This window comes from Orbicella franksi, chromosome 4 (genome assembly GCF_964199315.1).
Source record: "Orbicella franksi chromosome 4, jaOrbFran1.1, whole genome shotgun sequence".
NCBI classification, from domain to species: Eukaryota; Metazoa; Cnidaria; class Anthozoa; order Scleractinia; family Merulinidae; genus Orbicella; species Orbicella franksi.
In genome coordinates this window covers 31565256-31586623 of record NC_138148.1, presented here as the reverse complement: position 1 = coordinate 31586623, position 21368 = coordinate 31565256, and the positions used below count along the sequence as shown (strand labels likewise).

The following is a 21368-nucleotide window of genomic DNA, read 5'->3' as shown; positions in this document are numbered from 1 at the left end:
TCACGCTTGCTTCGTTTGCTTTTTCTTTCATGTGCATTGAACTAGAGAGGCTGTGAACAGTCTAGATGGGAGGGGGCAATAAAAAAAAAAACATAAAAAGGAGGTTAAGATCTCATTAATGTTCCAGTGATAGCAACTGCTCAACAAAATTTGAATTAACACTTAATTTGTTTAAAGTACTTTTTATTCCAAAACGCGTACCAATAGGTAATTATTCACAACATTGTACATTTAAATACATCTCTAATAATAAATTCATTAATGAGTGATTTCAAGACATAATGCACAATGCCAAGAATGACTGAATTGGATGTCTCTGCACATGTACTGCATACTAAAAAATATTTACCATATTATCTTGTTTAAAGTCATTATTCTTATTATTTACTATGGCATGAAAAATGTAACCTGCATTCTCCCAATTGTTGGGAGTTTGTACGTCTACTCATTACAATTTTTTATGTTCACATGATCCACAAATTATGTATTAAATTTCTTCAAGAGAAAAAGAGACACTGTCCAAGAATTCTGATTGTGTTGGTGGACTTGCACTAAATCTTATCTTACTTAATTTGAAACACAGCTAACCAACTCTTCATAATTTGACAATTGAGTTAAGTAAGTAACTCAATAAGTTGCCTGTAAGCCCTTCTGCAGTTCACTTGTTTTCTGGCCTGAGCAATGTCACTACCTCACTTGCCTGTAAATTATGATCACAAGTGATTGACAACTCACATTGACAGTCAACTACGGTCCACATTGTTAACAATCTGTATTTGTATTTCATGATTTCAGTTATTTCCTCAGCTCTCGTTTCAATATTTTGCCACTGGCTGTCTTGGGAATCTGTTCAAGAAACTCCACGCCTCCTCTAAGCTTTTTATGTGGTGAAACATTGTCAGCGACAAAATCAATGATCTCTTTCTCTGTGATGTCTCCTTTTGGGACAATGAAAGCTTTAGGAATCTCTCCAGCCTCATCGTCAGGGATACCAACCACTGCAACATCCAGAATGTTTGGATGGGTGTGAAGAAGAGCTTCTAGTTCTGCTGGTGCAACCTAGGCACAGTGAAATTATGATCATTGATTTGCAACAAGTCAACCAATCTCCATTTAGCAGTGAGCTGTAAAAATAATAAATTACCTCCAAAAACTGATATGACTTTAAAAAGGACCTCAATATTTTAACACAGTAAACGCACAACATGTGGGAGGCACGATGGCCTTGTGGATAGTGTGCTTGGCATCAGGTTCAAGCCCTGGCCAGGGACTTTGTGTTGTGTTCTTATATTAGTGGAGACACTTTATTCTTACAGTGCCTCTCTCCACCTAGGTGTCCAGGTATAAATGAGTTGCAGAAATTAAAATGCTGGGGGTAACACTGTGATGGATTAGTATCACATCCAGGGGGTACATGTAAGTAGAAATACTCCTAGTCTCTTTATGCTACAGAATTTACCGGGAATGTGAATGGAGGGAACAATAAAACAAAACAAACAAACAAAATCAGGACAAGCTCTGGCCTGATGGACCACTTCGCTTGGATGCAGACAGTTAACCAATACACATGATACAAAAGTTATTTACAACAAAAAAAGATATAAATCCTGAACTTCAAAAGACCCCTTCAACCATGGCTCTCCTGAGAGAGGTCATCTGGGCATTCAAAAGGGGTTTTAAATTCAAAAACCCTGAGAGGGGAATATCTTTTTTGTTAAGTTAACCAATGTGTTGATTACATCAACCTTAATTAACTTCAAAGAAATTTACCTGAAATCCTTTGTATTTAATGAGCTCTTTAAGTCTGTCTACAATGTAAAAATGTCCTTCCTCGTCATAGTAGCCTGTGTCACCACTGTGGAACCATCCATCAGAGGTTATACTCTCAGCTGTAGCTTTTGCATTATTCAAATAGCCTATCAGTGCAATAAAACATATTTATTAACAACTTACAGGTAATCAAGTGAAGGTTAATATGATAGGCTCAGATCATCACACTCTATATTGCTGCATGTGTGGGATCTGGGAATTAGAAAAATCCCCCATATTACCACTTCTAACTGTAGTTTGTTTCTGGCAGGCCAGAGTTCACAACTGCTCAGCCTCCAGCTAAAAGGGATTGTCAACACGAAAGATATGGCTACTATCCTACTGCAAAACTACCAAAAGTCAGGCTGGATTTTGCGCGCCGTAGCTTTTATTTTTTAGGTGCCTCGATTTTTAATTTATTGCCTTTAAGTTTAAGAAACATTAATTCTAGAGTTTTATTTAGGAAAGCCTTAGACAATTATTACTTGTAATTTCTATTGTATTTTTAACGGTTTTTAATATGTATCTTATTTTATATATCTTAATAATTCTTGTTTATTAGTTTTTAATTCTTAGCAGGACCCTGTTGATAACGGTACTATGTACTGAAGGGTTATCCTGAGGAAATATTCGATTATTATTATGATTATGATTATTTATTACAATTATATGCCCTATACAATGCACTACATTGGCCTGACAATGTTTTAATCATTGGAAAATATAAAACTTGTAAGTAAACATGTCATTGTTGTTATTATACATATAACCATCCTTTGTATGTCTTGCTCAGCTGTCAGCGTAAGCTGTGAACTGTTAAAAAAAAAGCTATAATTGTTTATTTTACCGTTCTAAACTGACAGAAGCTGAAGATGTTTGGTAGAGAGTTACCGTTCAATGCAGTTTTTAGCATTGTAAAAGGCCAGTGTCAAATCATCTTACATTTTATTACAACCATCCTCTATCTAACCTTTCATAACAGTGGGTCCCCTCATGCACACTTCTCCATCTTGGTTTGGCCCAAGAAGTTCACCAGTCTGAACATCAACCACCTGGAAATGACAGAGTCAATCAAAGGTTTCACTTTTTAAGAGGATGAACAGCACCCTTAAAATATTGAAATTAGCCTCAATGGTGATGAATAGAGTTGAGCAAGGTTTCATTCTAAGTAAAATTATCTTATTGTAGCTGTCTGACCACTAAGCTAGAGTTGTTTCTTAGTAGACCCCAGTTCAACTCCTTGGTCATACTAGTAAATAGCTAACTGGTCTGCCTCTAACCAGTTGGGATTTCTAAACCTATTATGATTATTTGCAATATTTCTTTCTTTCAGTTCAAGTGGCATGCCTGAAAACTAGCTAGTTGTAGCTACAATGTAAGTGCATCGATCGCTATAAATAATGCCATTTGATAAAAAATATTAAATGTAGCAGATATATAGCACTTACCTTTCCTTCAAGGTTTGGCAACATAACTCCTACAGCACCAGGCTTGCAGCTATTCCGAGGACAAAGCATTGCTGCCGGGCTTGTCTCTGTTAGACCATACCCTTATTCAAACCATTTAATAATTAATTATTGGTAACATGGGTGCTGGCATGAAATGAAAGAAAAAATAGTTTGATTGGAAGAGGGCACAACCCTTTTAATCCTAACCTCTAGATGTTCTTAATGTTTTTTTTTAATGATATCAACAATTAAAGTAATTATCTAGGTGCAATATTGTTCAGCCCCATCACCTTATTTAGAGAACAGTGTGAATGTAAAGTCAGCAGAAAAAAAGCCAGACCAAGAATTACTGCACTCTGCCCATTAATTCCTGACCATTAATGTTCTTGAAATTAAAAACTGAGCATAACAAGGCAGATACAATGTTATACAGACCTCTACAGTCAGTTAAACCTCTGACATCCAAGTGGTAAGAGAATTTAAAGACGACATGAAGGGAGACAATGTCTTTATTCACAGAAATTCATGTACTCTGAACTAAATGAGCATGGTTTCCTTTATTTAATATTGTAAATGGTTACAAAGATCTCTCACCTTGTCCAAGAGCGACCACACTGGGAAGATTTTTCCTCACTGCATGGGTTAGTTCTTTACCAAGAGGTGCAGCACCACTGATGATGGTGTCAATGCTTGTCAGGTCATAATTCTTCACAGATGGATGCTTGGCTAAAAATGTGATAATTGGTGGCACAAGATACAAACAATGTATCTGCAAAGTACGATCATGTAATTATTGAACAACAGACTGGTATGAAGTTGAACCTCCTCATCATCATCATAGTTGTCCTCGTCATCATTATTATCATCATCATCAGCATTATCACCATTTATTTACCATAAAATAATAAATTATAGATACACTACTAATGCACTCAAATGGCTAACCTGGCGGCGAGAGAATTAACTGGTGGGGTGGAAAGTGGCACCTAAGACCTGGAAAATGTTGGGTTTCAGAAACTTTTGATCTGAACTAGAATAAGTCTTTAAAGCCTCTAAATATGATAAGTTGAGAAGTCTTGAGTTGGGTGGTTATTTCCATCCCAGACTGTGACAGTCTCAAATTTTTTGACATATTCCGATCATTGGGGATTTATATACTGTTATTGGATATTTAACAAAATAAAAAGGATCCAATGCAGAAAGTTTGGAAGATAACAGAAAACAGAAAATCAGTATAAAAACCTGGATTAATATATGAATCAAGTTTTCGCAGTCCTTCACTTTTTTCCTACCACTTCCCTCAAATCAGTCAATTCAGGGTTTGAAAATCTCCATTCATTAAAAAACTGGCACATTAGAGAGTGGATAATGGCAACAATGATGATATTATAGAGCTAATTAAACAAACCTTAAAATCCTGTATAAGCTTCAGCATGTGGTCACCATCAAACTGCTGCATACAAACAATCTTCCCTCCACGTTGGAGAAACTGTACCATAACAACCATCATACCAAAAATGTGGAAAAAAGGTAGAAGCCCCAGAACAGTTCCTCGCAATGGATGAGACCTGAAACTGTTGTGCATTATCATACACAACTGAGACACTAAGTTATGATGCGTCAGCATGACCCCTTTAGGAAAGCCAGTTGTGCCACTGGAGTACGGCATGACACACACATCCTCTTTAGGATTGATTGGCACACCGTCTGGAAAGGCTGTACCATCATCACTGAGGAGTGATGTAAGTGGTTCACAACCTTCAGCTTCACCAATTGCAAAGACTTGATTTATCCCAACTTCTGCTGCTGCCTGCTTGGCTTTGTCAGCAATGGCTGGCACCGTTATAATATATTTAGCACCAGAGTCTTTTAGCTGGTAGGCAATCTCTTTTCCTGTGAATGTTGGATTTAAAGTTGTTGCAACACCTCCAAGGGCGATGATGCCAAAGAACAAAATTGGGTATTCGGGAACATTTGGAAGATAAAGCGCAAACACGTCACCTTTCTTGAAACCCCTTTTTGCTACGGCTGATGCAAAGTTTTTCACTGATGTACTGAGTTCACTGTACGTGTAAGATTTATTTGACACACCATCAACCTGTAAAAATGGAAAAAAGAAACATAAAGGGAATTTAAAATTTCAAAAGGTAATTCCTCTGAAATAAAAGTGACAATAGATTTTTGTTCAAACTTTGTCCACTGAATATTTGTCATATGATAACTTCAATTTTGAAATAAAAAAGGGGGGTGCCCATGCTCATTAAGGAGCAGTGAGGCATTGAAAATGCCCCATTTTGGCATTATTTAATGCTTATTATAAGAACGCATTCCCAGTAATTGTAACATCTTTGTGAGCCTGGACTCATAAGAACATGCATTAAACTACAGTCAATACATCGTGTCAGACACAAATAAATGTTTTAAGTTTGATTCAGACAGAAAGCTTAATCCTTGGTTAAAAATTTGAACCAAATTTCTTGACGTGGTTACCGACTGCCAAATAGAAAAGACCACCGTGTATCTGCTATTTTTCTTATTTATTCAATTTTCAGCACTAGAAATTAGATCAGTCTTTTCTCATGCAAAGCTTATGATTAGTTGATTACAATGAGTGAAAAAAAAAGTTGGGGTGCCCGTGCTCGTTGGTGAGCTAGAGCCATTTTTCAACTGACAGAGCTCAATATCAAGGCAAATCCGTCATGTTTTCAATATGCGCGTGCACGAGTGCGCGCTAATGACGCCATAAATTATGCGCAGTAAGGATGCGCAATGCAAATGTGAGGAATGACCTTCAGGGCCCATTAACCGATTTATGCGCGCGCTCGCGCGTGTTGCTAAGGAGGTGAAATTTCACTTCCGGTTACTTATGTCAGCCTGAGCGAAGAAAACAAAAATAACTCAATAACTTCCAAATTCGCTCACATTTTAGATGTTTTTCTTTGTGTTTCACAAAATGCAAAGTAAGAAAAGTATAAGCAAAGAAAAAATAAGAGAAAGACGGAAAAACAAGAGCAATAGAAAGAGAAAAACTTACTCCGTGTGGCTTTGTTTGATCTTACCGAAGTGAGCTGGTAGTGTAAATTGCACACGCGCTGATGGGGTAACTTCCAATATATATCGGGCGCACTTCCAGTTTCTTTAAATGCTAAAGGAATTAACGCGGTTTTTCCTCAAATCCAGCCTTTTTTGATGGATTTCAATTAAAGCCAACGTTGGAAACATAGCTATGCATTTCTTTTTCAAAATCATGCTTTTTTCAGAAAATTACAAACTTTTTAATATTTTGAAATTCTCTCATAATCTGACTTTTTAGAAATGAAACAAAATCTATGCATAGCGTAATGAGGATTTAAATTAAAATATTAAATCACTGAAAAAAATTCCAACAAAGTAATTTGCCTGGGAGCCTTTGCGTTTTTTTCAGAATGAGTCACATGACCATGGGCGTGGCCTGATGACGTCATCACTAGTGTTACTGATCATGAAAAAGTTAAAACACATGAAATAACTCTGAAGTAACTAAAAATGACGAGGTTATATGAGAATAAATTTTCCCTAGCAACGGCTCGAAAAAATCGGTTAATGGGCCCTTAATGTATAGTTTTGATACAGCTTGTCAGCTAGCTTGCATATTTTTCATGAAAGCAGAAAACTACATATTAATAATTTAAACCCAAATCAATGACTAAATTTTGTTTGTTTATGCGGCTAAGATCGAGAGGAATTGATTTCATTGTATTTACCCTTCTGCCTTTCAACGGGAGCTTAATAATGTTCAGGGCATGCAGAATTCGAACAGAGAACTTTGTAATCACATAAAGCTTACATGTAAAGCATCATTAATACATTTTCAAGCCCACTTGAGCAAACTGCTATGCACTAGAATGCTACTTGATATGCCTCATTGCTTCAAACAATACAAGACTTCTCTATTATCTAATGATTGCATAAGTTCATTCCAAGCGTGCCTGATGAAAAGCAAGGTTCACAAACAAATTAGATTGTTATCGCACTACTATGTTTGTCGTTCGTTACTTCCCTATAACTCACCATTGCTATATTATCTCGATATTCACTAAACTTGCTCAGCACAAAGTCACTGAGGGAAATCTCTGGTATTTCAACTGTATAATCGCTTTTCACGATGCCCGCAGAAGAGCTTGACCTGAATCGAAGTGGCGTTTGTCGACGTCCATTCGACCGAGAAAGCAACAGAAGAGATTTTAGTTGAAACCGCGAGTAGAATCGGTTTCCTAATGCGATAAAGCTCCGCGGCGAAGGAAACCGTCTTATCCCTGTACTGTTTAGCGATCTTTGCGCAAAAATCAAAGAACGCGTACAAACAAATGAACTTGCCATCCTTCCGTCTTTTCTGCTTTTGTCTGCTTTTGTCTACTTTTGCAGACGATGAAATTGGCGGCTTAGATGGCTGGGGTAGCGGTGCAACTTGAAGGAGCAGGACTGGGCTCAGATGAAAGTTGTAACAGTTGAAATTTCAAAGTTCTGCAAAGTTGTACGTGTAGTCTAGCTGGGCTACCAAGTAAGTTTGAAGCGGAAAAAAGTGAGATGCAGTTAGTGTGATGCTTCACTGGCTTACTAACTCAATGAAGGTCCATGGTAAATGACAAGTGGCCTGTTCTTTCCCCTCGGCTGCGTCTCGACGGCCGCCTAAGGGAAAGAATCGAGAAAGAACTGCTAATACCGTAAATCCTCGAATTAGCGCCGGCGGTGCTTATTTCAAATTTAGGAGGAGACGGGAGCGCTAATTCAAGGGGTGGGGTGGGGTTGGGGGACGCTTAATCGAGGTGAGCGCTTATTTTACTTTTTTCCCAAATCATGGTTAGATATCACCTTTTTTTTTGTTTTTGTTTTTTTGCAATATCTGTATGTGTCAGTCCCTCAGTAGTCTCAGAGAGATCCTCTCCCTATTACTGCGCCTTTCAATAACATGCCGACTCTAAAATTCAAAGCTCAACCGGCAAATGCGTTTTACGCTACCGTCTATATCAAGTGTTCGGCGGCTCCTCCCAACTTCCGACTACTACCGAGCGTTGTTTCGTTGTCTGAACTGTGCTCAACGATTTGATTACCGCGCGCTTGGCAGTAGTCGGAAGCTGGGAGGAGCCGCCGAACACTTGATTGACGGTAGCGAAAAACACATTTGTCGGTTGAGCTTTGAATTTTAGAGTCCGCATGTTATTGAAAAAATTTGAAAGGCGCAGTAAAGAACTATGTAATACAATCCCTTTAGCCAGTCTAGGCCTGCTGCACAAGGCTGGTTCTTCACTACCATACGTTGCGACCGTCAATGTGCAGTGCTTGAATGAGTCGATAATCACTTGCTTGTGACTGAACACGACCAAAACTATACATCCTTTGCTGTCTCATCACTCTTCCATAAAACAGGGGAAGGGGAGGGGAGGCGGGTTATTCAAGGGGAGGCGCTCATTTTAAATTTTGGCCGATAGGAAAAGCGCTTATTCGAAGGGGCGGGGGGGGGGGGGCGCTTATTTGAGGGGAGGCGCTAATGACGATAACTCTACTTAGAATAATGTACGTAAAAGAAATATACTTTTACAAATTAGTTTTTATGCTTAAACATTACCAGCTAATGTGATCATGAAAATATTTAGCACATAAAATTTGGTGGGGGTGTGCAGCTCGCTTCCCAAAATTAAACCCTTACCCTATTTATGTCCAAAATCTGCGATTTTTCCTACCCTATTTATGACCTTAAAAAATTACCTGAGAAAGTAGTTTCTTCTAAAAGTATGCCCAGTTCAAGACTGGAGTGCAAAAACCATACCCTATTTATGACTAAAATGGCGAAAATAGATACCCCATTTTTTTTTTTACAAAATGACTGAAAACCATACCCTTTGGGGCCTCACATACCTATATAGCCCATATAAGGGAGTACCCTCCGGGGGGGGGGGGGGCGTATCACTTATAATAAACAATAGATTAAAGCGACAATAAACTGAGTTATTAAACAATGCGAACCTCCTGTTGCGACCACCTCTCGTAAGCGACCACCTCTCCTCAGCGACCAGTTTTCCAGAATACCAAAAGTTTTTGAGTCAAATCACTATATTTGGAACCCCTTGTAAGCGAACACCTCTCGTAAGCGACCGCGACCACTTTTAAGGCTAAAAGTTTGAAATTTTCTTTTGTTTTTCACCGGCCTCCCGTAAGCGACCACTTGACAGATAATATAGTAGACACTGGATAATAAAATGTTGTAACATTTTCACATTCCTAAGTAGTACAAGAGACGGAAATTTCGCAATGGGAGTCCTGTATTTTTCTCGAAATTAATTTTTCACATGAATAAAACGTTTAAAACATGGGGTAATTCTCTGTAGTTACCATATGCTACTGAGGCAAAATTTTGACCCAATATGGTCTAAGCCCTCGTAAGCGACCACCTCCCGTAAGCGACCACCTAGGCTAGCTTGACATTTTGGATAGTCGCTTTCGGGAGGTCCGACTGTAATTACAAATGCTTGAGTTGATGGCGATGGAGTCAGCGTTGACAGAGACGAGAAGCAAGGCGCTCCGGCCGATCCAAGTCGGGACAGTTCTGAGTACTTATGAGCATTAGCGCTAGACGAAAAGCGTTCAAATTAGAGTATATGCTGCATATTATTTCGCGTGTTATGGGAAAAGTCGGACTCGCGTTACAAGTCATTTGGGAATGGTATCCTAACGATTTGCCGATCTTGATCTTTTAAAAAACATTATCAAGTCAGAGACCCTTCTATGTGACTCTCAGTCTTGACACCCCAGGCATTGACACCGCCGGTTCGGTGATAGTACAGTCATAACACACAAAACGTGCTTCGTGACGCTGAGCAGACTCCACCCAGTGGGTGTCTTTAAGCGTGTAAGGAAATTTAAGCCCGTTCCTTAATAGCCGGAGCATAAGATGCCAACTTCCTCTGGAGTACACCATGAATCCTGTTGGCCTTTATCTTTTACCTCCACGGTGTGCTTGGTCCACTTGAGGGAGCTGGTAATGTACACCCCCAGATATTTCTGGAGCGTGAACCCCTACAGAAAGATGTTGCACAACGTGCAAGTAAGATGGCGGCTGATGCTTAAAGGTTGTTACCCTGCTGGAGGTTTTTTTTTGTATAGTTTTCTTGGCGAAGGACATAATGTAGCATTGGTAGGGGCAAAGTTCAGTTCAAACCTTACTATCATGCGCCACGCATGTGTCACATTTATAACATAGACGTACGGACCGGCGGGGGGACAAATTAAGTACTCGGGAGAAAACGTTCTAAAAGGTTGTCAAGGCCAGACTTATATTGGGCTACTTTCTCTAACGTTTGCCTTGTCAAAACGGAGTCAAGGTCAAATGATCTAAAGTCATCTTAGGATCCAGAAAATCTGTTTTGAAAAAGCCATATATGTGTATCGTGAAAATCCTTGAGATGAATATTAGTTCAACAAAACAATGACAGAATCAAAGCAAACGAAAACCTAGACTTCTGTTTTTGTGGTGGCTCTGAAAAGAGTCGTTTTGAAGGGCTCAACAAACAGCCGTTTTAAAATTTTCTTGAAGTTCTCGTACGAGGAAGAATGTACTGTTTCTTTCATAAGTTTCTGACTTTACTAGGCTGTCGATCAAAGTCATAAAGTATGCGAGGTTTCAAAATAAGTACAGTGCAATCCCGATTTCTCAAACCCTCATTTTTTTTTAACCTCCCGATAACTCGAAACAAAAGTCATTCCCTTCCCTCAGTCGAACATTGTAATTTTACCCCAGATTTCTCGAAATATCCGATTTTTCGAACCAATTTTCGTTTCCCTTGGAAGTTCGAAATAATTTTGGAATGATAACATTTTCATTAGACGAGAGAGTTGTCAACGTTTTTGTTTTCACTGCGATTTGAGTGCGTTTGTATAGCACATGCTTTCGGGCAATGTGTAAATTTTTCGGGCAATAAGGTCACCCACGCCCCCCCCCCCCCTCCCCCGCCTCTCACAAGTCCGAAAGTGCCCGTACGCAATAAATGATTTATTTCTCTGACCATTTTAGGTTCATTTTATTTTCTCTATGCAACCGTCTCCCGTAGTATACCATGGAATATGCTACTTGTTACTTGTATTTCCTTAGCTTGGTATACACACTCGCCTAAAGACTCGCCTGAATGCCGAGAAAATACAAGTGACTAGGAGTGACTCATAGAACATTCTATGGTGTACTACTCGAAAGCGTTGTATAACTAGTTTAGGGCTAAGCTCGTACCTAGGCCTTTTTGTGCTGTGCAAAAATTTTTCTGGTTTTCTTCTTTGTTTACTTGTATGTTTATTTCCAATGTTACTTCAGGTTGCACAGCGCGACGAGACCTAGGCACGAGTTTCGCGCTGTAGCGGTTTTCCCTATAAGTTCACGTATTAAGATGGCAACTATTCCTTTCTATCATCCCTTCATTTACTCTCATCCTGCTAAACAGGATTGTATGCTCCCTGTGGTCAAATCGTTAAAACAGAAAACACTCAAATAGTAAACAGAAGTCCCAGAACTTTATTGAGCTGAACTGTTTAAAGGAAAAACGGAGAGTCAGAGTTTTAGATTGAATCAATACAACTCGTATAGAGCTCAATACAAACTCCTACAATATGCTATGGTCATGCTCACCTGTGACCCCAAGTAATTATACAGGGAGATGCAGAGGGTCTAGGTGGGTTTTAACAAATGGTAATTCGACGTAACCTCGTTCCCTAGGGCTTTTCTCTTAGAGATTGGGATGGACCCCTCCCAATCTCTAAGGCAAAAGCCCTAGGCTACCCTGGCTAAAATTGTCGTTGAGTATTAAAAGAACGTCACTGAAATTTCCCTGGTAACCGGCCTAGTGCGAGACGTTGTCAAGTGTCCGGTTATGTGTTCAAACTTCAAAAGGTTGATAAACATTCATGAGATTCGCGTAAATTGAAGTTTTTTATGAAATCGTTGACTTTTTCGTGCTCGATATGTGCTCTTAACCTATATTTTGCCCAAACGTTGCTCAGAAAGGCAAAACTTGCTCGAGGTTGCTAGAACCGCAAAAAGTTGCTCAAAAGTTGCCGAGAACAATCGGTGGTAAGTAATGTTTGCGACGCAGGCTAGGTATTGGATAACGGCCGAAAAATATACCCGAATTCTGACATACAAATCCTTAATTTACGTGGGCCTCGGCCTGCTTATTTACTACGGAGTCAGAGAAGTGTTACCAGCGGCCAAAGCAAGACACTTTCAGGAGACAGGCTGCTTGGTGAATTACGGCGCATTCGACGGTGAGGAAGTCTGTGATTGTGGAGCCGCCTTCCCACTAAGTTCTTGCTATCCATGTCTTAAGATTCATGTTGAATTTGCTCAAAAGTTGCCGAGAACAATCGGGACAGGCCTACCGGCGGAATGTAATGTCTGCTACACAGGCTAAGTATTGACTAACGGCCGAAAAATGCCCGAATTCTGACATACAGAGAGAGCTAGAGTGGTTAATGGCGCAGGAATACTTCTCCTCTAGACCGGGTAAATGGAAAGGGAAATTAAAGATTTTGGTATCGGATCGGGGATCAGAATAGAACGCCAACATTTCTAAACGAAACGAAAGACGCCGTTTTGCAATCATTGGGGCAGTGAAAGCTCCAAAACTTTTGTCATAGATCAAAGAATGCCACGACAATGACTTTACCGCCATTAAAGTTAGTCAAGCTCTAATATATTTTTGGTCTGTCTGTTTTATACAGTCTAATGGCACCTTTTGAGGGATAAATAAAGTTTAAGCCACGTTCAGATTAGTCGGTTTAGTGAATTCAAATTTTCTCGGACGAGCAATTTTCGACAATGGCTAAAAAATGATCAAAAGTGGCTATCAAAGTAAACGACTATAATAATAGGTTTGCTTATTAGAGAGATGTCGTAAAACCAAAACCAAACTAATTACTTACCAATTAGACTACTCAGCCAATCTTAAACCTTGATTAAACCAAAACCAAAGTAATTGCGTCTAATTACTTTCGACATTCACTGGTTGAAAACTGCTCTAAGTAATGTTATTGACAAGAAAAGTGGCCTTCTTATAAAACTGAAAACTACTCATCAATATCAGCAGTAACGACTGGACTTGAAATGTGCCAGAATGTTATTATACTTTTCCTAAAAAATATCTCAGTGGTATAATTTTGCCACACTAACCACCACAAATGATGATTAAAATGCTCCGAAATCTACCCCTGTGCAAGTTATGTGGGAAAATTATTCTTGAAGTTTCTAAAACAACAGCTGAGCAAGTATTAAAGCTGCGCTTACGAACACTGCAAAACTGGCAGATGCCTTGCCGACTGAGCTATCCGTTGTTGTTGCCATCGTGGACATTGCAGTGGATTTCTCGGTTGCAGGCGGCGCGGAAGTGGAGTTGATAGTAGAGTTATCTTGAGATACCTCTGGCAAGTGTAAGCCCATGAAACGAAACTCCCCCAAGCTTGGGATGGGATTCGGACCATTAAATGCGCCAGACATGCTGTTTGTGATTTGGAAAATGTTAACAGGCGGGTTAGTGGCTGCATTACCGATCAAAAATGCAGTTCCGTCCTCCGTCCCGGCATCCCATGGGGGTAACATGGTAATGTTCATACTTTCCCGCCACTTGCCGCTGTCACACAGGTCAAGACTGTCAATTCCAATGAACCAATCAGGAGAAGGCGCCAACATGGTAATTATGGACACTTTGGAAAAGTTCGCGGTGACCTCGACATCAATTCCAGTTTTCATTGCCTCTGCGCCTAGCTGAGGGCCACCAGGAAGAATTAGCTTCCAGGCCTTTTTCGCGGCGATCTGGGTGGTAATTTCACTTACAAGAGTGCCTGTTACACCTGAAAATAAAATAATCCACAAGTTATGCCTTTGCAGCTGTAACTGTACAATGAATAAATTTCTTGCTTGCTGGACTGAAATGAAAATCACTTTCATGATATGCTAGATTTAAGCCTAATCGCGGTGAATGAGTAAACGTTTATTGTGAAGTTTTCAGTAACTACTCAAACCACTATAGATGATAATCGATAGCTTTAGTTTCTTAAAGTTATCACGATCCTTCTTTAATTGTATTTGAAACTCGTTGGGGGAAAAAACTTCACGCAATTCTCGATGGGCAGTGTTCGGGAAGAACTCGGTGATCGTCGGTAACGTTCGGAAATGCTGTCGGAAATTTGCGCTTTAGCGATAATTTTATTTTTTAATTTTACGATAATTTTCACTTGTCTTTTGCTTTCAACAGAGGGAGCATAAACAAAATTCACTGTCCTCGACGTATTTATCTGAGACTGTAACTTTAAATAAACTTTATGTGATTCATTGATTCCCCTAGGGCTTAAGGAAAAAAAAAAAAAAACATTTTTGCGGGTTGCTGTCAACAAACGCGTAGGTTTTCAATGATATGAAAACCCAGCAGGAAATTTTCGACCGAAGGCAAGCTCACTAATGTTTTTGCATGCTGGTTGAATTGGGTAAGACAATCTAGCGAGACACAGAAGGCAGAACGTTCCTTCTGGCTTCTTTCCGGGAGCCCTCGAGCTCTGAGACAGAGAGTGAAAAGCCTCTTTTTCGCTCGGTAGACGATATATACTTTCATGGGTTATTTTGGAATAGAAAAATCCAACAAATTATGCATATGCTCTTCACGCATGATAACTTCTCGTAATCGTCTTGATCTATTCACAATGCCGATTGTTCTTCGCAACTCTTTTGTTTGGTAACATTATTGTTGAAGAAAACAATTCTGCTTGTGCAAATGGCTTTTATTTTTTAGTCTATGGTCGTCTACGTTCGGCGACACGATCTTCGTCAAAAAAACAAATTTCAGGTCTAAGATACTGAACACTAGCGCATACTTTTTAATCCTTTTCAAGATCAAATTTTGAAACAGTTTTTGAGATTGGAAAAAAAAAAATGTACCCCTGTGGTCCATTTATAGCTGGTTTTCACATGACGTCACCAAAATTCGAACTACAAAACTATTGATCTTCCTGAGATTTTACTTGAATGATGTATAAGAGCAGCTGAAAAGTAATATTCATACAAATTTTCGCTCCGAATGGGTTCTTGGTTTTGTGATACACTACGCTGGAATTTCTAAGCTTTTGCGTGACGCGGCATTTACATGACGGCCTAGAGAGCTGTCATGATGGTTAAAAAAGTGACTTATTTCGGGAAACTTGGCTATCTGAACAGTTCATGTCTTAGAAAAAGTATTATTTTAATGTTTTAGAGTTCCTCGAGGGATAAATTCACGCTTTTGTAGCAAAACTCAGTGACAGATGTTTCTGTTGGTTTCCGGCCGCCATGTTGGTGCCCATACGGATGGGCACCAGCATGGCGTCTCCATACAAATCTCTATAAATTTGGGTAAAACACTTCTCCGCATATCTCGCATAACAAAAATTGCCGTGACCAGAATTTTGGCGAGAGTCTTTGCATATTTACCTTCTTTCATTTCCCAGATTCTGGACTTTATCTATTGACCGGTTTTGATATTAATTTTGAGCTATTTTGAATTGCGTGACACTGAAAACCAGCAATTCCCTATGCGCCTTATCTGAGTGAAGTAAATATTCTTTTCGTTTACCCTAAAATATTTAATGTTCGGTGTTTAACTTTTTTGTGAAATCGTAAATAAACCACAAGAGATATAGGCTCAGATTATATTAAGACCTCTCCGGCTATACTGGCCAAACTTTTGCAGCTTTGGCACGTAAATGCAACGTTTGAACGCAACATATCGCAACACGATTGCGTATCGCCACTGTCCAATGCGTTTACAGGTTATCTTGAACGATCACAGTCAATTCTTTAGCTTGGATCGAAAATTTTGCTATTGCATGCTGTATTAGCGGTACTGTACATAAACAATATTTTGTTCTACACTAAGGTTCATTGGTTATGTTGAAAGGTTCGCTCTTTAAAATGTTCTAACCTGTTTCTGCCACCAGTTCTACACCAGAAGAAGCTTTTGCACCCGCGCGCCACATGACATAGTCAGATCCATGCGAACAACCAACCAGAGGCGAAAAATGCGCGCTACCCGGAAGGGCTGTATTTGGATGTCTATCTTGTTTCCAAAGGCCGTAAAACGACAGTGTATAGTTTGCCGTTCCAGGGCATTTTTCACCGGCTGAAGAAACAACAGCAACTAGGCTGACAAGGCTCAGGAAGGCCGATATTTTTTTCATCCCAGATGCCATTCTTAGAAATGCAGTTGTCTTCCACGCAGCCGGCAATAATTACGAAGGTTAAATCAGCGACCCTTTATATGGGTCGTATTTGGATGACTCGGCAAATTTGCAATTCATCTTCGGAAGAAACAGCCTTGGGGTTGTAAACACATGCTATTGACTCAACAACGAATTTCCGGCTACCAATCAAGTTTAGATCTAACAGCGAGGCTTCCCGGCATTGATTTTCAAGAAAGAATAAGAACCAAAATTTAAAAATCGTTGATACCCCTGTAAAATCAATTGCATGTTGTTTTCATTTGTGCTGAAGTCACAAACTACAAAAGAAGAACTTGGATGCCTTCAGCTGAGGTTTAGTGACAAAACAAATGGACTCTTGCCTAGCAACCAATTACAACGGCAATTATATATGCATTGACATCAATACTGCCCGATGCGGTGACGTAACAAAACCGCAATTTCCGATGGATTTGTAAATAGCACTCGAATTCTAATTTTTAATACTAGTTGAGTAGTCCGTATACACACACACAATTTTTATTTACACACGAAAATTATATCCTTACATGGAATGCTCTCCCTAAGCGTCGCGTTAATTAGAAATAGATTGAAAACACTAGCTGGTTGTAACCGTGATGTTTGCTAACTAAAGCGATAGACTATCAAACTGAATAGTGTATGGTCGATTATAATTTATCGTCCGTGGCAGACGTAGTATATTGTCCGTGGCCGCCAAAAGGGCTGTCCCATTAACCGCCGCAGGCAAATATGCAAAATTAACAAAATTTCTTTGTTCCGCGGAACTTAAATAGAACTGACTGACAACGCTAATTGCTTCTACATGAATCTTACATGAACAGCCAAAAGAGGTCTCTGAAATGCTTGAAATACTCTGGCATGCATTTAATATTTGTTCTTTTTATATGACTGAGAAAATTACTTCATTAGACCAGTTAAATCGTTCACTTTTATTTTGCACTGCACTCGGCGAATTATGTTGATGCAGATGAGTTTGTGTTTTTCTTGGTCACATAATAACTGAGTAATCGAATGAAAGCTTCAGCAATTAAGCATTTGTACTACTCGAGTAATATTTTAAAATTCTTTCAAAATGCACCCGCGCTTAAGGTTCACTGATGTAATCTTGAGGGAATTTTCTAGCGTATCACATAATGTGTCACCTGTAGTGTTATTCTTACATGTCATAACTGCATACGGTTCAGTACTGACCTAAGTAAAGTACTAATAAAACGCAACCTTGGTATCCATATAACAGAAACCTTTTTTTACAGGGGGAGGGGCGAGGCGAGACTCCTACGTTCACGTGAAAGGAGCGAGGAAGCTCGTCGACCCTTTATCGTTAATCGCACACCAAGAATTATGTATACCTACTTCCGGCTTGCTATGCGCGGACCAAATAGTCTCTAGGCTCTAATACTAAATTATAAAAGGAAATCCGCAGCGAGACTTACAAATCTTATGCGTCTAACTGTTCCCTTGAGAGGCAGAGAAATGCTACCCTTCTACTCCCCAAAGTGCCACCCAAAAAGTGTAAAACATGCTACCATGTGTTCAAAACGTCTACACGTCACTGTGTCCACAAGATTGTTCTCATGTTTTTCAAAACAACAACGCTAGTATGAAAGCAGCGCTTGTGAACACTGCAAAATTAGAAGATGCTTTGCCGACTGAGCTTTCGGTTGGTTCCGCTGGTCCATCTGTCTTCACAAACCTAAACTCTCCCAAGCTTGGGATGGGATTTGGGCCATTAAAAGCACCAGCCGTGTTGTTTGTGATTTTGGAAATTTTACCAGGGGGGTCAGTGGCTGTATTGTTGGTCGAAAATGTAGTTCCGTTCTCCGTCCCGGCATCATATGGGGGTAACATGGTGACATTCATACTTTCCCGCCATTTGCCGTTGTCACACAGGTCAAGACTGTCAATTCCAATGAACCAATCAGGAGAAGGCGCCAACATGGTAATTATCGACACTTTGGAAAAGCTCGCGGTGACCTCGACATCAATTCCAGTTTTCATTTCCTCTCGGCCTAGCTGAGCGTCACCAAGAAGAATTAGCTTCCAGGCCTTTTTCGCGGCGATCTGGGTGTTAATCTCATTTACAAGAGTGGTTGTTACACCTGAAAATAAAATAATCCACAAGTTATGCCTTTGCAGCTGTAGCTGTACAATGAATAAATTTATTTCTTATTTGTAATTTGAAGCTGCAAGAGGCGTTAGTTTTCGTGATTCATGAATGGCGTTATTTTTTTCCCGTGAAATATAAAATGGCTAGTGTTTTTGCCCCGGGAAAGATGACGTTATCTTCCCGCTCGGGATTACCCGCTGCATGTCTTGTAAGAAAATAGTGTTGTTTTTCTATATAATAAATCCTTTATTGACCCAGCTTGTTCGGTCAAGATGGCTGGATATTGGCCTCGTTCTTTTTTCCGTGTTTATGGACCGATATACCGAGTCGAGGTCTCTCATTGAACACGCCAAAAAAAAAAAAAAAAAACACAAAAAGAAAAGAAAAGAACGAAACAAAGATCCAGCCATCTTGACCGAAGAAGGTTGGTCAATAACCATATTTAACAGACTCGCCTACGGGCATATCATTGAGTATGCGGATTAAGAGACAACGGCGACAATGCAGTCGAAAATAAACACCTTCGATGAAGGCACGAATCACGAAATATATCATAATTCTACGCTAAGGAAATATTTCTGAATACATTCACTTAGAATAGGTACAAAGTATACTGTGACGAAGGTGTCAGCCTTCGTTGAAAAAAGAAAAAAAAAGAAAAAAAAAAAAACTATCACTGTTTCAAGGGGTGCAAATCAGAAGGGTATTTCACATTATTAGCGTTCTATCACGTATTGACCAGTATGCTAGTCACTACCTATTCTGTTCTAGATTAGCAGGTTGCGCTTGCCAACAAAATGACCGTAACGGTTGCTTCTAATTACGTTTTCTCGAAGTGTCTATAAAGAGGCCGAGGGATAAAGATTTGAAGGACTGGTAGGTTATTGTAGATAAATGATGAGTGAAATGAGTAATTGGACTTGAGAACGGTTCTTCATTTAATTAGATTATTCGCTCTCGATTTGCATGCGTGATATTGACTCGGGATCATCTCGAGCTCAAGCAAAGACTCCTCGGATTAATTCATGAACCGAATATTGATGTTTTTTTGCACGGCAGCAGGCTCGTTCGTGATCAGAGATATAAAAAAGTTCTTGAAAGTTGAAATGTAAACGATTTTGTCAAACCCGGACTGTGTTTAAAATGGAACTCTATCTCAAAAGGCTCGCTCTGTCGGGGTTACATTTAAACATGTTCTAACCTGTTTCTGCCACTGATTTGACACCAGGAGAAGCTTTTGCACACGGGTGCCACATGACATAGCCAGATCCATGCGAACAACCAACCAGAGGCGAAAAATGCGCGTTACCAGGAAGAGGTGTATTCGGATGTCTGTCTTCTTTCCAAAGACCTTGGAACGACATCACGTAGTTGGCCATTCCAGAGCATCCGTCAGATTCGTCACCGTCTGAAGCTGAGACGACAGCAACAAGGAAGACGAAGCCCAGGAAGACCGAAGGTGTTATCATCCCAGATGCCATTCTTCGAAATGCAGTTGTCACTGAGTTGTGTTCAAAGCAGCGAGGAATTCAAGAAAAATTAAGAAGGTCAATGACGCTTTATATGTGTGTTGTTTAGACGGACTCGGCAAATTTGCAAATCTGTGTTTGGTAGCCCCGGGGAGTAAATACATTTAAAATTCAGCTGCCCGCGTTTTTCCCAAGTGGATAGTTATTGCTAACAACTGCAATTGAACACCGCAAGAAAAAAAACTTTCCTTTTATGATCATTCATATCCTGGACTGAAGATTAAGAACAATGGAGAAATGATGGAAAAGCCCTAATTCCCACAGCAAAATCATTGACAGGCTATTTTCCCTCGTGTAGAAGCCACAAAATGCAAATTTACATGTTAATTTCGCGTGCAAATAGCAAACCTCTTTTGTCTTAACAACTATAAATATCTTTATAATCCATCAAATATTTTCGCTCGCGGGCGATTGGTCTAAACGCGTCACGCGACCAAATATGCCTCTAAACTAGGGAATATCCGATTGATATTCCCCAATTTTCAAAACTGCGCGTGTTGCGAAAAATATTTGACGGATAATAATCACAATAGCCTCCATTTGGCACGAAAATATGCTCGCAAATTTGTCATATATTTGTCCTCAAAGGTCACAGCTCGGAATAAATTAACCGCGGACAAATATCTGAGCTAATCATAAAAATTACAATTATCTCGATTGTGATTGGTTAAGAAGTCCTATTTTCCACTAATTCACTTGCCAAGTTGCTATCGGACAGTTTGTTATCGGACAGTTCAATTCAATAAGCCAATGACATTCAAAGTTGTAGTTTAAATCAGCCAATCTCAATTTTAGAGCGACATTAAACAATTCACGTCTCCTTTGTCAGTCTTTTAATGCAAATGTTACCTTTCTTTCATAACTTGGCTATTCTTCTTTTCTCGGAAACTGTAATTGTTATGATCAGTTGGTAATAAGATTTCGTATCGTCCAATTCGGTCTGTAATCATATTCGTGATAAACAAATCGGACTCCCGCTGCGCGGTCGTCCACTTTTGTTGTCACTCGTATGATCACAGACCGAATTAGACACCACTCAGTCCAATTACCATTGCTAATCGTTCTATAACAAAATCCTCAATCGTGATTGGTTGTCCACACGACTATTTGTTACATAATCGGCGCGCAACCACGTGGGTGTCCAATTACAGGTATCCAACTTGAACTGTTTGTGATTGGATACCTGTAATTGGATACCCACGTGATTCGCAC

At 39.6% G+C, this 21368-nt stretch overlaps 3 protein-coding genes across 5 annotated transcripts in view; 1 reads left to right on the top strand and 2 right to left on the bottom strand.

Moving 5' to 3' along the window:
- Positions 1-21368, top strand: part of LOC145483989 (uncharacterized) — a 301335-nt gene that overhangs the window by 175776 nt on the left and 104191 nt on the right. The gene's annotated exons all lie outside the window — the stretch shown is intronic.
- On the bottom strand, positions 167-8739 carry LOC145483977 (uncharacterized). The gene is made up of 7 exons (XM_081462567.1): positions 7308-8739; positions 4666-5355; positions 3852-4026; positions 3258-3358; positions 2780-2861; positions 1771-1916; positions 167-1059 (listed from the first exon to the last, which is right to left on the bottom strand). The coding sequence occupies exons 1-7, from the start codon at positions 7614-7616 to the stop codon at positions 796-798; spliced, it is 1767 nt and encodes a 588-aa protein (XP_081318693.1). The 5' UTR covers positions 7617-8739; the 3' UTR covers positions 167-795.
- Positions 11260-21092, bottom strand: LOC145483975 (spondin-2-like). 3 transcript variants are annotated; one of them, XM_081462563.1, is made up of 2 exons: positions 19829-21092; positions 11260-14123 (listed from the first exon to the last, which is right to left on the bottom strand). In XM_081462563.1, exons 1-2 carry the CDS (start codon positions 20106-20108, stop codon positions 13522-13524), a joined length of 882 nt encoding a protein of 293 aa, XP_081318689.1. In that variant the 5' UTR covers positions 20109-21092; the 3' UTR covers positions 11260-13521. The 3 variants fall into 3 exon arrangements, with proteins under 3 accessions (XP_081318689.1, XP_081318690.1, XP_081318691.1); XM_081462564.1 differs by lacking the exon at positions 19829-21092 and adding an exon at positions 16223-18102; XM_081462565.1 differs by lacking the exon at positions 11260-14123 and adding an exon at positions 16506-18619 and having other exon boundaries at positions 19829-21086.